The sequence below is a fragment of the Sparus aurata genome, chromosome 6 (genome assembly GCF_900880675.1).
Source record: "Sparus aurata chromosome 6, fSpaAur1.1, whole genome shotgun sequence".
Classification (NCBI taxonomy): domain Eukaryota; kingdom Metazoa; phylum Chordata; class Actinopteri; order Spariformes; family Sparidae; genus Sparus; species Sparus aurata.
The window spans coordinates 25,747,078-25,765,745 of NC_044192.1; the positions used below are offsets into that span (position 1 = coordinate 25,747,078).

Genomic DNA, 18,668 nt, shown 5'->3' on the forward strand with positions numbered 1-18,668 from the left:
CCAACTAAGCTGTTTACATGGCTAATGAAAATAACTGCGCTGTCACATGCACCATGTGTGTAGTTTTGCTTCTTTGCATAAAAATAAGATTTAAAAGAAGCTACATTCTCCACCAGTGACAGACTTGTTTGTGTTCAACGCATCCGTGATAACACACACAGCTGAGTGTAAACAGGCAAGAGGCAGCAGTAATAAGCCCTATTCTGTATGCAGTGTATATATACGTCCAAAGAATGCAACAAAAGTCTGAATATATGGGTATCCAACCATTCTTAAACAGAAATTGATACATATGGAATTTGCCAAATTTGGAATTTCCAAGCCAAATATACTATTTACATGACCTGTATCACATTTTAATGATTGTGGTATTCTGAATATTAGTGGAATATTAGAGAGAATGTAAACTTATCGAAGGATATCCGTCACATGTTGTCAAGTGCCGTCAGGACCGTAGCCCAGTGGGATTGTTAAAGGTGTTGAAAGCAGATCAAGTAGGCATCGCGAGGAGGCATACAACTGTGCCAAACATAGAGTCCCACAGTACACATTCGTAGGAACGTTACAGAAGCACCAACCCACAAGAGTACAAAAGCTCCAAAGATTTGAACTATGATGTGGTGAATGGAAAACCTGTGTTTATACAGAGCAATTAAAAGCCCTAATGTTTGTCTGCCGCAGTGCTGAGACATGTCCTGTCAGGGTGTAAATACAGCTGATGGGATAAGCAAGCGCTCCTGTGCTTGGCATCAGCAGCAAATGAGATTAACAACGAGAGATATTCTTTAACTATGCTTCCAGCTGGATTTGGTGTTAATTGAATAACAAAATAACACTAGAAACATGTAAAAGATGCTGCAGTGAAGAGACACAGAGAGCATGTGTGTTTGTGCAGGGATGTGTTGGTTGTTGTTTGTTGACTTGGCTGCTTGCGCTTCATTTAAGATTCAGGCTAAAGGGAAGTTTTGCTTAAGGTCTACACATTTACTTGCTGAATCAATTGAATTGAGGAAATCATATTATCTTCTTTCCTTTTTTTTAGATTTAAATCTAAGGGAAAAAATCATTCATAGATTGATGGCTTTATTGTGAAAATTTGCAGTTAAGATAGTCATCATTTTTAGAAAATACTTTACTGAGTGCAAATTATGTCTATGATCACCTCTTCTAAAGACACATATAGCTTTATATAGAGACAACAAAGAAAAGGGGATGTAAAAAAGAAAATGTGGTTGCGCTTTTGTGTGTGCATGTGTGTGTTTAACAGAAAATAAACAGGAGTTTGGAGTGGGGTTTGCAGATGGATCCTGACGCATTTAAGTGCTGTGGTTTTCTCTCTTAATGTCACCTCCACCAGTTGTGCTGTGTGTGTGTGTTTTTGTGTGTGCTGCATTTCTGTGCAATACACATTTGTCTTTGTGTTAGTATTTGTGTGTGTCTCTGCGTTGGACTACTCTCTCTTCTTCAAAACATTTCAGTTTTCCACTCCGGCCACGTTTAACCACAAACTAACTCACTGCCATTTTTTGCAGAGAGTCATCCATTTCTAAATTTAGTACCAGCAGCATCTTAAGCACTCCTCAGACAGCATTCAGTCCAAGCAAAAATGTATAGACCTCCATTCCTCATGAAAAAGGCTGTATGGCTTCGGGATTGGAAGACTTTTTCGCCATGTTATTTCCTCCGTCTTCGGTCACGCTGCAACATCCCAACAACAGAAAATCAAGACGTCTACATTCACACCTGTTCAGTTTGTTCAGGTGAAGAAGCTGGTTTATAGGCACTCCCTGTTTAAAAGAGAAAAAAAAATGAGGGACGAGTCTTTGTTGTGGGGATGAAAGAGGAAAAAGAAGGTGCCTGTCAGTGAGGGAATGGAAGGAGAGGAAAGGTGGAGAAGAGGCTTAAGAGTTGCCTGTCAGTAACGAAGGGTTAATAGAAAACTGTAAGGGAGGGATACAGTTTAGGAATGAGTGGATGATGGAGGGAATGTAGAGAGGATGAGTAAAGAGAAGAGGAGCAGTTCTGTCGGCAGGGAGGATAAAAGAATGGCAGAAGGCAGTGATGGAAGAAGAAAGAGGGGGAAAGGAGTGTCCTGTCAGTCAGTACTGTGGGAGGGAGAAACACGAGACTGGGAGGAAAAAAATTCCCATTTTAAGGATTGTTAGGATTGTAAAATAGAGAGGAAATAAGAAAATAGTAAACCGTGCGTGTGTGTTTATGTGTGTGTATGGCTATCAGTAGTTGCAGGTGGTGAGCCCTACTGTGAGCTTCGGCCTGCCTTCTAACTCTAATCTGATAACAGAGACACTCTATTCAGCAGCAGTCTGGTACTGCCTGTGCACACAGTTCTATTTATTATAATGCCCCTGTTATTAATATCATCCCTATATAATAGCACACCTCCTACACTGATTATAGCTTGTATGCTGTAAAACTACACCACTACTCACATGATATATGACATTTCTCTGCTAGTGTCATTCTATAAATCACTATTGTTTTGCTCATATTCATATTTCATGCCATTATAGTGCTATGGAAACCTATGTGGAACGAATATTGACACAGAACTGTGTTGTGAATATCATATACCCACAGAAACTCTCGCACACATGCTTGCTCACATATTTTCGTCTCTTCATATCTCTCTCTCCTCATCTCTCCTTCACATCCATCATCTCCAAGGCGACCGCCCCGTGATGGTGCAGGCCACATAAAGATTAGCTGTTCCCTCTCATGTCCCTCCCCTTCATCCTCCGACAGTCTCTCTGTCTCTCTCTCTCTCAGCACTCCATCAGCATCCAGCTAAACATCTGAGCCATGCTGCTACACTCCACTGCCCGCCATCTCTGTAACATGTGATCAATTCGCTCCTGCCAGGTTTGAGCTACCATGTGTCTCACTTCATTTGGGTACAGATAAGGTGCCGGGGTAAATTGTGACAAAGGGACTCGCTGTTGGAAGACTGAGGTGTTACTCTGTGAATGGAATGGACTCATGATCATCTTTATCATCATATTGTTAACAGCTCAATGACACTGAGTCTAATTTGTTCTCTGGTTTATGTGTATAGGTATGTTAAGAGTTTTTATCACGCATATCTGTGGGCTGAAGAAATTGAAATAGAAATTGACAAGCAGAATTACTGTGACATGAAGGGATCACGGAAAAGAAAAATATTACAAAATGTAGGTAAGATCAATATGATAGCACCCCAGAGAAGATGAATAATATGGTAAGGAAATAAATAATTTTGTCAAGTGGACTGGCAAATTAAAAAAATGTAATCACAATACAGTGTCACCGGAAACCCCTTTTTTTAATCAATAGTTACCAAAAGAGACGTGTGTGAAGTGGCTTATGGAGTTGGGTGCTGACCGATGCCCAGCCTCCCTCTCGGTACTTTCCTACATCATGCCACTCCTGTGCACCACCTGAACCTGTCGTGTCTTCATAGACCCCAGCTGTAAATGACATTGGTACTGCATTCTGTCTTGTCAAACTGGCATCTGGGATGCTGTGTTTGTTTTAAGCATCCCTGACTGGTTCTGGCACCTCGCCAGCATTCCTCACCGGGTCCCTGAGGTTAGCCCTAAAAAAATGTCCTCCTCCAGGTGGACCAGAGCTTCCCGACCAGCAGTCTAACCTAAACCTAAACACCAACACCCCCTTGCTCCTTGTCTGGGCATGGTCAGCTAATTGCACCCCTAGCTGCATGGTTAACTAAGCTGTCTAGCTACTGGCAGCTTGCAGCAGTTATCACTCTGGTGGTATGTTGTCCCCTATTTGTTTAGAGTACAAATCTGACAGGAGGCCAATTATTACATTATTGCACCTGGTTTTAACATTGAACCAATCAGAGCAGACTGGGCTTTTCAGGAGGGAGGCCTTGAACAAACAGTTACTAAAAGGGAGCGTTCGGACAGAGGGTGACTCTAGGGTGCAGTGAACAGAAGTCCTGTTCTCAAACAGTTAGGCAGGTAAACATTTTCTAGTAAACAGCCAAAATAAAAATGTGAACCTAAAGTTAAGCACGATATGGGACCTTAAAGGTCAGTATGTCTGTGTGTACCAAAACAATAATAAGTCTCTCTCTACCGTCACTCTAGTGGCTGTAATGCTTGTTGTAAAGAATGCCTTTTACAGAGATGAACAGAAGTCTTGTACACATTTGGATTTTGACCTGATGATGCTGTCAGTTTAAATGTTGGGGGATCATCATAGTTGACAAAGACCATGAATACTTACACCAGATTGCCTGGTCATCCATCCAACAGGTGGTTTTGTGCCAATTTATCTTCATCAGTACTGATATTTTACAGCATAAGAGACAGCTCTAACCAGCCGGTGGCCCTTGATTAAAAAATGTATGGTATGAGCGAAATCACCAGCTTCCTCCTTGGTCCATCATGACTGGCTGTTCAAAGTTTCATGGCTGTCCAATTGTGGTTGAAATATGTCAATCTGGTCCAAAATGGTGGAGTAACTGGTCCAAAAAATGCTGATTACTGACAGACTGATAAATGAATGAGTAGTTTAAATGGTCCATTCAGCCAGTTCTCCCATAACTAACCAACAGACTGACTGAAAAAAACTCTTTATGAGGTAACCAACTAGCTGCCTGAGTAAGAGGCTTCTTTGGCTGACAGACTGATTAACTGGGTGGCTGTCTTACTGACTGTGTAATCAGTGAAAGGCTGTGTGTTTATAAAGCAGCCATAGCCACGGCCACTCAGTGAGCGTCTGATTGACAGTCCTGCCTGGCAACTGTCTCTGTTCCTCCAGAGAGAGGGAGAGAACTGAGTGCTGTTAGCACTGAGCAAGAAGACAGTTATTGATTTCTACTTGTCTATTATTTTTGTTTTTCACAGAGAAGAGGCAAGGCAAGCGGGTTTGTGTGTGTACGTGAGTGAGCGTCTCCTCAGAGTGGTGCACATGTGTTTATATGTAGGTGCGCTGTCTGTATGTTGCCCATTGACTTATGACTGGGGAAGTGTGAACACACGCAGCATGTGTGCACTGTTTCCTCTACGCTGCTGCTGTTCAAAGTCGATTCCTGGCCAACGAACACAACAATCTACCCACTCCTTACACTGCTCACTAATTGGATGGAAACTGGCAGGTGGAGGAAAACATGTCTTTGTGCGTCTGTATGCTGTGTGTGCTTTGGTGTGAATCAGTGTGTTTGCGTGTATTAAATCTAATCTCAGCAGACACTTTTCCATTACAGCAAGAGCCAGTGGTAATGAAGCGAGGCTGCCGGTTCAACTTTGCACTTTTTAATCCAACAGTGGGAAGATTTGTTCCAGCTCACGTGACTAGGTTAGGAAGCATCAAAATGAAGAAACAACACTATGGTTATTTTTTTACCTTAGAGTAAAAAGACATACGGCATATGAAGTCTATATGGGATTTTGTAACATCAAAATCAGAAAAACAGTAATAATGCAGGCAGTAGGTAGGCAAGTGATTATTTTGTTTTTAATGTAGTTATAGCCTTAGTTTTTTTACTACAATGTGCATTTGTTTCAGTTTTAGCCATTTCATTTTTAAGTTAACAAAAACTAAAGATGTTTTTGATCTCGTTTTAATTGGGGAAGTTTTTTGTTTCATTTTCATAATGCATGATCCGAATGTTCCACTGCGTTTTTTAATTTATTATATTATTAATATTTTTATAAATGGAGTGCATATTTTTGTAATTTGTTCCAGCTGTTTTGTTTTGACATCGTGCTTAACTCTCAGTGGATTCATCTTTGAATGAATGGATCGAAGTATTGGTGGTGTAAAAATAGGTCTACTTTTTTTTTTGCCATTGTTACCACTGATGAAATTAACACTGCATTCTGTTGCTTTAACAAAAATGTGAATTGATGAAGTTTTACAAAACGACCAAACTGCTACACAAGATATAATCATCTCCCAGACTTTGCTGCTATCAGTTCCACAGACCTTCAGTCTGGTGCATCCAGCTGATATAAACATGGTGAACAAAATATATAAAAAGCACATCTCAGTATAACACAGTACAGTTGAACAGCACCACAAACCATACAGTTGGATCAGCACCTCTTTAAAACAGTTTCAACCAAAAACCTGAATATTATAACCTTCATAAAGGTAGGATTTATAGCAGGATGGATTAGACTGCATAATCTTTAGCTTGGTGTACCTAATAATAAACTGACAACTAAGTGTGTGTCTTAAATTCAGTGCAGACCCTGAGCGGAGTATTTGGCTGCCCTCCCTGCCCAAGGTGCCGTGCATAAAAAGCTTTTCCTGTCTTTAAATTATCCAAGTGTGGATGGCGGCAGTCCAAATTTGTACCTGGGGCACAAAATTTAACCGTGTGTACTGTGGGAGGTGCTGGGGGTCAGTTTGAAATTCAGGAACTACTTCATGAACTATGCATGAGGCATAATGTCCCATCACACTGCTGTATACGAGTGTGGCAATACCTACACACCCTGCCGCCACAAGCTCACACATGCGTGCACCTACACAAATGTCAATGCACGGCTAAACTCCGGCACACACAAACAGAGCCACTTTCACACAAATAGTGCGTTTTCATGCACATATGCAGACCCCCCCCCCTTTATATCTCAGGACGTGAGAGGAACAGTAAAGCTGAATCCCCTTGTCACATTTGCCGCTCATCTCCAATTCAATGGCGCAGGCTGCGATGCCCTCGGATGCACTTGGCAAGTGAACAGCTAACCTGCCCGCCAGCATATCTGTCTGCCAGCCGAGCACCGAGGTAGTTAGCATGCCAACTAGCCCACCCAGCAGCCACAAGCTAATGCTTCACTAACCCCGGGTCACCATGTGTCTTCTCCTGCCACTGTGTTTGTTTGTGTATTGACACAAAAGTTGTACCCTATAGTAGACCTTTCTAAAAAACAATCAGCTCTGACTGTTTCTTACACTACAACAACACACATAGGCAATTCTAAATAACCTTTTCACTCTCACATTTACATCAAAAGTGTTTTGATACTCACTTAATAAATATGCAAATCTTCGCTACAGGATTTATTTTTGTCTCTCCTCTTAATCTTTGCAGTTTTGCAACAGATTGAGTTATTCTGATAATTATTATAGAGTGGCCCTCATATGCTTGCTTGTTGACACCTTTTTAAAAGTCAATTAAAGATACAGTTTATAACATTTCAAAAATAAAAATGTCTGAAAACGAGACCTTTCTTACATGTTTGTTGAGTTGTGTACTTGGATTATCCCAAATGTTTCCATCATTGTTCAAATCCAGAGAAATACATAACTTTATTCAAGCCTGTTGCTTTAGCTTGCAGGCAAAAACCACATTATGTGGCAGGGAGACGACGAATGTGACAAAATGTTATGCGAATAAAACTTTAACGTATTGCCTCAACCATGAACATTTCTGCCTGAGTCACGTAACATAGGTTGACATCAGCAATGGTGATTGTTTAACTTGAAAACAGTAACTCCCATGATCCCACGCTTCTTTTCAAGCTTCTTTTCAAGTTACATACTCTGCATTTAAGAACTAACTGTACTAGAAATCTGATAAGAAACCAACCTTAATTGTCGACCAAGCCATCTACCACATTTCATTGTTTTATTTTTTGCAACTTTTTTTTAAGTCAGAGACAAGGGAATGTCTTGACTGTGAGTCAACACCAGTTCATTGCTGAATTTTAGATTTTAACCTCTGTGAATACGAAACTTCAGTTTGAGTTCTTTATTCATTTCTTGCAAAGGCTTTTGATTTGCAGCAAATGAAACAAAACAGGGTAACAGTCAGTAAAGAGTTTACATCACAGTATGAAAATGCCATGCCAACTTCTCTTGCACACAACCTACAGTAACAATGAGCCTTGTTAATTAGTTGAATTGCTAGTGATATAAGGTTTATCAGTATGAACTTATTTGGGTAGACGCAAACACCTGAGGCAAAACTGTTCTTAAAGTGATTTGTCCGAAAAACTAGTCCACACAAGGAGCTTTTCTAGCCTTCAGTAAATTAAGCTAAAATGATAAAATATCAGTTTAAAGTAAATGTCTTAATAAAGAGTAAAGTGACACAGGATGACAAAAGAGACCTTCTGATAGTGGTCTGGCCAGTGGTGGAGCTGGACAATTAACCTTGTGAAACTGTTAATATTCTCATTTAAGTTAACATATTATACACTGAAGTTATACAAAATGTTGTAAAGGGAAGAAAATCCCAAACGTTCCAGAACATCTTCAACCACTGCAGCAGATACACATACACACCTCACACACACCGGCTCAGCCCCTCTGCTCCAGTCCTCTTGTATTGACTAATACATTTAATAATTTCTGCTCTTTTCCTTCATCTTTTCTCTCTATTCCACAGTCTTCTTCGTAAGCCTCGTTTGGTGCTGTCACTTCACTACGAACCACTGGTGCTATGGCAACAGTGCAGAGTCCCGATAAGCAGGCAAAAGGCATTGACAGGCTTTTGGATTTTAAAGTGGAATGAAGAAATAGAATAAAAGCAAGCAACTGAAAAGCTCAGAAAAAACTCAGACACAATGCAGCTCCTGCAGAGTAGTTGCAGTCACAGTGCCTTGCTCAAAGGTTAAGAGTTTCTTTCTTAGGTTTGAGGTTTGAATTGAGACTCACTGTGTTGCAATTTTTGCTGTTTATAGAGCAATTCACCCCCAAAAATCGCTGTGGTCAGGTTACGAGTGTAGCAAAAATATCTCAAGTGTAAGTCTGTTGTACCATTAAACCACTCCAGACCTTCACTGCAATTACTGCGTGTGTGTGTGTTTTAGTTTGCTTCTTTTTTTCTATGTTGCCACATGCAGTTAAACACTGGTTGTAAATCGCTATAGTTCAAACACCGGGGCAGAGGTCAGACAAGGGCCGTACTCAGCACACCTATCAGGCTGCAGTTCCTCTGTGAGCCTTAGCGTATAAACAACACAACATAATGTATGTTTCCATCTCTTCCAATGAAGGATGAAATATGAGAGGATATCATTTCCTCAGTCAGTTGATTAAATGCAAGAGTCATTTAGAATCAAATGGAGTTTTTGAATTTGAGTGAACAAACTGTACAAACAGTCGGCTTCCCTCATCATCAGTATAGATACTAACACATTTTATTCACATGACACATACACTCAAAGAACATAAAGCCCAACCAATACTGTTAACTGTTGTTTCTGGGGGCTGATGCAGATATTAGGGAGTAAAAGATTCCTATATTTGAATATCCACTAATATACACATATTTATTTGCAATTTAATTTTTTTTCAAATGTATTTTTGAAACACTTACTTTACAGTATACAAATATAAATTACCACAAGCATATTTTTCTGCATTGAAAGTTCTAAAAACAAAATTTCCACATGGATGCATATTGGACAACATGGACATGTACGACAACATACTGATACATCTGTCGTTGGCCAGTATCGACTGAGAACATCAGCCGACTGGTTTATCAGTCGGGCTGAAGTAAAAACTGCTTTATCTGTACGGGATACTTATTTCAGCCTGATCCCCTCTCAACCCTGTTTCCCTTAGTGATATTAAATACTTAGAGCTGACACTTTATTGGTATTTTTTAGTAATGCGCCATGTGTTATGTGAGGGACTGGATTTCCCATTATGCATTCTGATTCTTGAGTTTCCCCTTGGGTTCTACTCATGTAAATCTATAATTTGATGTTTCCTCTTCTCCCTCCACCCCCCTTGTCTCCCTCCTTCTTTTTCAGAGCTCGCTGAAGAATCATGGCTGAGAAACCCAAAGAAAGCATGTGGAGCAGAAGAAGTGAAGAAGGAGAGAGCATGTCGGAGCCATCCATTTCTCGCCTCCCTCTGTTTCTTCTATTCATCCGTCCATTTATTTATCCACCATCACTGTATAACCCCCTTCCTCTTTCCCACTCACGGTCTTCCTTGGTTTTCAAGTGTATTATCTTGACATGTCACTTCAGAGTGTATGATGTGTTGATTTATTGCCAAGTTGCGCCGGCACACCCCTGTCGTAGCTGAAATAAATCCCAGTGATCCGGTGGTGATGAGACTGCAGGTTGTGTGTTTTTTTTCGTGTGTATTTTCTTGTCTCGTGAGTGTTTGTGTGTGTGTTGTCACGGCACACTAATAATGCTTCCACCACTGAAAATGGGGTCGTGTGCACCCTTCTGACAATGCTGTGCGGGCCCAGGGGCTTGATTGTGTGCCATGCTCATGGTTTCATTAAGAGCGAGAAGGAAAACGAGAGTGAGGGGAAACGAGGGATAAATGAAGTGGAGAACAGATGAACAGTGAAATGTGCACGTATTAATGTGTGTGTGTGTTTGTGTGCGCACATGTGTAACTTGTCTGTTTTTTCCCACTGTAGTGAACACGTGTATGCGCGCCTCGTCACATAAGGGTGCATACGTGAAACGCTCGCACACAAGCAACACACCGGACAGGCCACTTATTGTCCCTGCTAGCTGTGTTTCCATGGTGACGGCAAGAGTTGGTGCTAGCAGCAAGGTGTGGAGGAACCTTCCAGATAACCCTGAAGGTCAGCACACAGAGCTGCAGCTCACAGCTCCGCTCTGTGCTCACACACTTAACCTCCTCCCTGGGTGTGTGTGTGTGTGTGTGTGTGTGTGTGTTAAGATGCATTTCCACTTATATATGGACATGGTTGGCCACCCTCGGAATGACAGAGGCTTGTTATCGCACGCACACACATACTGCACACATACGCACAGCAGACACACACGCAGAATATTAATGGACTTCAAAATATGTCCACATATTGTTCCTGGGTATAAATACACGTCCAGACACTAATGTGAATGTAGTATTTGTTTATGATAGCTGCAAAGAATGATGTATTGATCGCCGTTTGACTCCTGCTTGTCACCGCGGCATCGATCAGGACGTATGGTGCACAGCTGCACTGACTGATCCATATGCTACGCGCTTTATTATAGAAATCCTGTAAAGTGAAATACTGAGACCAATGAAATGGATTTAGGAGTGCACGCACATCTGTCAGTCCAGTTTTGTGTGTGTGTGTGTGTGTGTGTGTGTGCGTGTGTGTGTGTGTGTGTGTGAGAGAGTCAGTCCAAACTACAAACTCCACTTCCTCACCGGGGATTAGGCTGCTTTAACTCAACACACATGATGCACATATTACCTATATTAAAACCGGCCCACCATATTAGAGGTTTCAGCCGGTGACTCTCATATCCCCTCTCTCTCCTTGACATTTCTTTACAAATACCAGCCTCTATTCACTCTGTTATTGCCTTCTCCCATTCAGCAATTCTCTGATTAAACAAGCTCCTGAAAAGCCCAGGCACTGCTATCTGCCATTTGGCTTTTTATTAGAAAACCCAGCCCCCTTTAATTAAATTGGCTGAATTACAGAAAAATATCAGGGATATTTCACCAATATATCGGATAAGAAAGCACAATGGGTGTTAAAAAAAGAAAAAAGGAAGACTGGGTTTTATGAGATGTTCTGAATGTGGTGGTAAAAGTGAGATAAACACAATCTTGATGGAGTGGTGATGTTTGGTGTTTTGGTTTTTTTTTTAAGGAAGCCGAGGTTTGTTGGAGCTGAATGAGTCTCATCACCCAGCGTGCGTTACAGATGAGACTCTCACTGTCTGTAATATTAAAAACATTTTTTTACAGGATTTCTTAAGAACTCAATTTTTTTTCCGCTCCCTCCCTCTCCTCCAACTCTGTTTCAACCCTGCTCCTCCAGTGCGGTGCTTTTATTTTCCCGCCTTATTACTGTAAAAGAATTAAGATGGAGGTTGCCGCGGTTTGGGAGACAGCTGTTAGAAGACGCCTCACGATGTGCCGCTATTGATTTCCAGTCCATGACAATTACTGGGTCCAGTTGACTGTAGCGGGTTGCAGAACACGTGCATAAAGCAAAGGAGAGTGTGTTCAAGGTGGGGCGTGCTGCCGCTGCTGTAACGCCCACTCCGCCGCCAAGGTACAGCAATTGTCTTGCTTTTAAGTGATAAGGCCTGAAATAAAATAGCGAATCTCTGAGTTTGCTGCCGGAGCTTTAACCTCTCAGACATCCTTTTTGCGTGAGCTGAAGACAAGTTTGACAGTCAGCCATGGAGCCTAATGTATCTGTTTGAGCAGCTCCTTTGTTCGGCTCCTGAAGCGGCTGTTTGTCGGCTGTTCGTTCTCATCCAGCTGAAGGGGTGTCGGCAAATGAGAGGTGGTGTCAGACATTGACAAACTGCTGCCCTTTGTAAAGACTTAATGGGGATCAATTCAAGTAAAGTTAGACACTTGTAGAATTCACATGCAGTCAGTGAAATGCACACACACACACACACACACGCACATTCCCACACATGTACCTACTTCTCTCAGAGTCTTTTGTCCCACACTTTCCTCTCTCTCCCCCTCGCTGTTCCCCTCCCCACTTCTTTTCTCTCCTCACGCAGCCAACTTGGCATTGCATATGTGAGAAGTCGACAGTGAGCCTAATTGGAGTGTGTGGCTCCATCAATGACAGTCGCCATTCTGCTTCTGTACGCGGCACACACTCGCATGGAGCTCTCTAGCTAATTGAATAGTCTTTTATTAAACTGTGTTAATGTGAACTGGAACTGGCTGCTGCTGAATTGAATTAGACCCCCCACCACAGTCACCAGCCATACATAAACACATGCAGCTGAGGGGAAGCAGTTGGATAGATGGATCGGCAGCGCGAAGGGCGAGGAAGAGGAGAAAAACAGGAGGAGGGTGAGAGGTGAGTGTTTTGTCAAATTCATTGTGATGTTTGTGATTAAGAAGAATTGTTTAAAAGTTTTATGAGCCGCAGTGTCCCAATGAAATTATGGTTAAGTGGAAAATGTAGGGGATTACTCATTACATATTCATTTAAAAAGTAATTGCATCACTTAAGTAATTGCTCATCCGCAGAAATAAACGGTTACATTATTCATAACATTACATCAGCAGCTAGCATAACCAAGGCACCACACAGCACGGCAGACCTTCAGTAAAGCTGTAGGGTTCCACAATGGACAAAAAATACGAAGTGCAATATCCAAATCTCTGATGAGGAACATTTTTGTTGTAACATACCATTACCAGCTAAAACCACTTTATCATTAATATACTTTTTCAGTGAAAATGAAATACAAAAATGATCAATCCCAGTAAAATCTGTCAATATCTTATTTCTTTTTTGGATTATTTAGCCCTAGTTCACAAAAATGAGCTAAAACCGAACCAAACCAAGTTGAAATGTGGATTCAGCCAACCAGCAGCTGGTTGGGTGTCTATGGACAACATGTTATTAAGGAAATTGGAAATACCACATCTGTTTTGGTGGCAGTTGGCTTCCTCTGAACACCTCCTGGACAAGTCTGTTTACACAGGCACAGAGACAAAACTAATTAAGTTAGTTTGGAAAAAGTGTTTTTTTGTGTGTTGTGGGTGGAGCAACACCTGTAAACCAGAATTATGTAACTTTTTCCCCTTAAAATAAACTGCTGCAAAGTCATGTTGATGGTACAGTGTCTTGTAACAGGGTGAATGGTGTCTCCCATGTAACTTCAGTGAGAGGGTAGGATCACAGCATTACATACATGTTTACTTTAACATACAAGGTTTTAACACATACTACTGTTATGACATGGTGAGGTTTTTTTTTTTGCAGTTAGCATCACCTGGACCTGGAGCTGAATAATGTGGGTCAGACTTTTTGCCTTCGAGCCTTCTTCTTTCCCAACATCAGCCAAATTCCATTCTTTAAATGCTGTGCTGGTTAATGTTTGGCCATGCCCCAATAATTGATGTCACCTTGTTTTTTTTACACCTACACCTTTAAGTGAATTTTATATTCACATTAAAGAAAACTGATGTTTCACTGCTTTGAGCTGTCTAAGTGGAAGCCCGATGGGGTGTGACTTGAAGAATCAGAAACAGATGATTGAAAAATAATGTTGAAAGTTTACAATAGGTGTTTCTGATCAGGAAGCACACATTTATTTATTAAATATATGTATTTATTAAATATAATTATTTATTAAATATATGTATTTATTAAATATCATTATTTATTAAATATATTTATTGTCGCTCCTTCTCTTTCACCCTGAGGGACAGATACTAACACCTCGGCTGCAAATATCTTGAAATGACATCATGTGATTTATGTCGGCCGGTTATCTAACAGCAACGAACATCTGAAACCACAAATACTGTTTCCATCTGAGCCCCAGGGACGGACAGCTCAAAGGGTGTTCGGACTTTAGAGAGTGTAGTGATAACCAGAGGAAGCCCTGAAGCAGCAGGGGGCCTGACCCGAGTGTCTGGAGCGAAACTCGGGCTGTCACAGCACGTGACTGAGGGTGGAGCAGTTCAGGAACCCTACGCTGTCAAGGCTGACACTGGAGGAGGGAGAGGAGCCTGTGAAGAAAAAGCAGAAGGCCGAACAAAACCAATACGCCAGTGAAGTCAGAGAGTACGGAGGGAGAACGAGAAAGAGGTCAAGGTTGTAAAAGGACAAAGCATTTCATTTGGGTGCAGGAGGGAGAGAGAGGGTGGGAGTGAGGAAGGGCTGAGAAAAGAGAAGGAGTCAGAGAGACAGTCCAGGAGGCCTGTAGAGGCAGCTTGAAGAAGATAGCTCCCTCCTCTCTGCGTTATTATATTACACCGGTGGATAAAAAGAATCCGACATCCTCTAAAGTCATTACAGCCCAGTAAGACTGGCTCAGAGGGCAACGCAGCTCCTTAACCCCTCTCAACACATGCCCGGATGTGTGTGCGTCTCTCAGGGTGAGTGAATGAGAGAAAGGGGTGCGCACACGTGTGAAATGCTGAGCAGTCCAGCGCGCGCGCGTGTGTGTGTGTGTGTGTCTATATGCATGCACACACATTCACCAAAACCAAAATGGCACATCACTTAATCCTTCCCCAGTAACTTGGATAAGCCACCAGTCTTATCTCTCCTTCTCCCCCCTCGTTCTTTCCCCCTCACTCTGTCTTTCCTCGGGAAACTATTGTCCCTTTTTTTCCCTTTTTTTACCCTCCTCTCCGCCCCCCCCCTTCATTCGTATTATTACCCTCCTCAGCCCCAGACTTTAATACCTCATTATTCTGTATTTAGGGCCTGAAATCTGCTCTTGCGCGGGCAGTAGGGGCTAACATGGATTCTACATTTCTTCGGTGCTTTATTGCCAGGCTGTGCGCGGGATTTGAGAGCAGCTTTTCAGGGAGAGGAAGGATTGCGCCGCCATCGACAATCACGCCGCCGGCTCCTGGCAGAGTGCGATACTGTGATATTATGCCAGGAAGTGTCGCTACAACTACCTGTGGGAATAATGGAGCAACAGGTCCAGGGATACATCCGTACTTGTGTTGAGTTCTAGATGCAGTAAATCTGTGGTTTGTCTTTAAAGCAGTGGGCAAGTGTGATGTATCAGTGAGAACTCTGATCTCCTCAGTTTGTTCATTTGAGCTGGTTCCCGTTCCTTGTGGTTAAAGGTTAGCAATTTCTCCACTGCAGTCGGTGCAGAATGCAGGAATCTCACAAGCTCAAAGCCAGGATATGTAACAGTTTGTATAAACATACAGAAAGAAATGATGATATCTGGTGATATTTGATAAATTCTATTAGTTGTCATGTCAGTGCCAGCACACACACAACTTGCATAATCTGTGTGCCCAGAGTCTGATAATTAAAGATATTTAAAGCTTTTGTCTGTCAACTTTGATCGTGGCTGTCTGCGTATTTTAGATGCATTTTGTTGCAACAGCAAAGAAATTCAGAGAAAGAAAATCATTGTTATTATTGTAATTTAGTTGCGACAACACAAACTCATACATAGACGCACTATACACCGCTAATATACATTAACCTATTTCAGAAAATTCCTGTATATCATAAACTATTACACTAAGTGAATTAATGTCAGCGTCAGAACTCATTTAATCCATCCATCCACTCCTCCTTTCGCTCAAGTGAGTGAAGATAAAAGAGAAATGATTAAGGCACTTAATAGCCTCAAACATTACAGTACACCGGTGCCTGTTTGTTATTGACATCTAATTGTTGTCTGCTGTTTTCCCATGCATGAGACCTTTCTTTTCATTTTCTCCCAAATGTTGTAGTGCTTAGTTCAGACCAAGAGTGCAGGGTTTGGATTGGATGTGGTTATTTATAACGTTAAAAACAATTACAGTTAAAGGGCATATCGCTCAGTGGGCCATGTGAGGCGCTTCTCAAGAAGATGGCTTAAAAACCCCCGACGACAACGGGAAGTCAGTCAAAAATGTCTGGAGCTTATCAGCCAAAGAGCTTTGCAGCATTCTCCTGATCAACTGAAGCAGGCAGGAAAACATCCGTTTCAAAAGGATCCTCCCTGCGATCCCAAAATGATTCAAAAAGACGAAACTTACACCTCACAACTCACATGGTCCAGCTTGTGCTAACGCTTTTAGCACAGCAGCTACATTAAAGATTTTAGTTTAAAACGGGTGTATATAACATGTTTTTAAAATCAATTTGGGATCACATGGTTTCTTTAGACCAGATGAGCAGTATTGAGCCATTTTTCTTTTCTTTTTTTTGCATTTTAAAACAATTCCCCATCTACATAAGTTGTTCAGTAGTTTAGTGGTTTGCTGTGAAAGTCCAGAACATGTTTTGTGGACTCTAAACTACGTAGAAGTACATAATCTTTGGGTAAACGTATCCTTTGCAGCGTACTCGTTGCAGCTTCAAAAGATACATCATGCTTGAAACGAGCTAGTCCATACAAAGTGTTATCCAGTGACGTCTGAAGTGTTTACACCTGCTCTGAACAGCCTTACTTGAAGCTGGGTGAAAAGCCTGCCGTCAAAGTAAGGATGGAGATATGATGGATCGCACAAATGATAATGGCACGGACTTACGGACAGTTTCTTTTCATGGCGTGTCCGCACGAAAGTGACAAAAGCGGCTGACAGGTCTGAAGCATAATGTCGCCTTAAGACCAGCCTGGTCAGACGATTGACACACTTGTAGGACACGCTCACTCTTCCTTCTCCACACTCTTTCTTCTCTCTCTCCGTCACTCATGCACTCACCCACAAATGTAGTGTCAATAATGGCAGGGTGCTGTTTGTATAATGATCCTATCTTCCCAGATTGACGGGGTGCTATCTGCTTTGTCTGTCACACAAAGAGAAGAGAGGCAGTGTGAGTACAAGCGGATCACCCCACCACACACACACACACACACAAACACAAACACACGCCGAACCCTTCTATCATGGCGTCCTCCCATAGACTTCCTGTGTCAACAGATGCTTTGATTAACCGGGGGACAGGCACTAGCCTTTGTATCTCTCGGACAAAAGCAGCGCATCAGTGGTGAATTTCTCTCAAACGCGGCACATTACAAGTGAAATGATGTCGTACGGAGCGGTGCGACGTGAAAGCTCTGAGAAGAATATTTGATTTTAATACATCGTATCTTTTTTCAATTTTCCTCTCAAACCCCGTTGCTTTGTTTTTCTGCTTGTTTGTGATTAATACTCTGAAAGACACAATAAAAACTCTATATTACTATGTGCCACCTCTCGTCTCGCAACTTCAGTCAGGAATCATCTGGAGAACATAAATTTAACACAGCCAATTTCCTTCCCCACTGACAGTGTGATTTTACCTTAAACTTCCAATTAGCCGCCCTCACTTTAGCTATCCATCACTCTCCAGAAAGGCTTTGTCTCTGCTCCACATGATGTACATCAGCCGCACTGTGATCAATTTAACTCTGATGATAGGCATGTGGCCTGTATTCATCAAACAGAGCTCGTTATGACAGCAAAAGGAAATTAATATTTAGCTGCTTCCAAGTAGGGAGCCGGATGTGACATTCTGTCTGAGAGCACGAGTTTGGGCTGTGTGTGTGCTCACTTTTCCTTCAAGGCAGGAAGTGTGTGTGTGTAGGTAGAAGCAGATAAGTGACAGGGTTAGGGACCTCTAAATGATGCCCTCTGCCTCTTTACCTGCTGGCAGGGTGTCAGCCAGGTGAGAAGCTGGCCGGTGCCAACAGGGCGACTGAATGCCAGTCAACAGTGGCCCGAAGGTCGCGTGTGGTCGACTTTTGTTAGAAGAGATAGGAGAGAAGCTGTAGTGTGGACTTCGCGGTGGTTTAATGAGGGTGCAAATGCATATCAAACTCATATGAGATGTAGCTGATTTGGACACAAGCTCAGGTATGAGAGGAGAAGGAGTGTGTGTGTGTGTGTGTGTGTGTGTGTGTTGTCTGCTGAGGCTTCAATGGCAGCTGGGTTCGACCTATAGATGGCAGCATTACACGCGGAGTCCTCCTCCGTCACACCCCCTCTTACAGGTTTCATTGCAACACAGCAAACACTCCCTGTGACACTGTTGATCCCTGAAGGGGAAATCACTTTTCACCCATGTAAGGAGGTCAACACAGATTGGACTGTAGCCTCCTGGAACTGCCAGGGATTGAATCCACTTTTTTTTTTAGCCAGTAAATTATGTGGACAGCCATTCTGTTGATTGGTCCCACTTGATAGCGGTCTTTACAGCAGAAATTATTTCCCCTTTTCCAGCGAAAAGCGATCCTAAAAAAAGTCTACAATGTTATCTGGCCCCCAAAAACTAAAAAGTGGCATCACACTCATCAACACCCCACCCC

At 42.1% G+C, this 18,668-nt stretch overlaps 1 protein-coding gene across 3 annotated transcripts in view; it reads left to right on the forward strand.

Moving 5' to 3' along the window:
- chchd6b (coiled-coil-helix-coiled-coil-helix domain containing 6b) overlaps positions 1–10,056 on the forward strand; it is a 56,743-nt gene extending 46,687 nt beyond the window's left edge. For all 3 annotated transcript variants that reach the window (XM_030420922.1, XM_030420923.1, XM_030420924.1), the window contains one exon: positions 9,741–10,056. In XM_030420922.1, coding sequence (XP_030276782.1) covers positions 9,741–9,764 — 24 coding nt within the window. In that variant the 3' untranslated portion in view covers positions 9,765–10,056. The remainder of the gene's footprint in view (positions 1–9,740) is intronic.
- Positions 10,057–18,668: the final 8,612 nt, after the last annotated feature.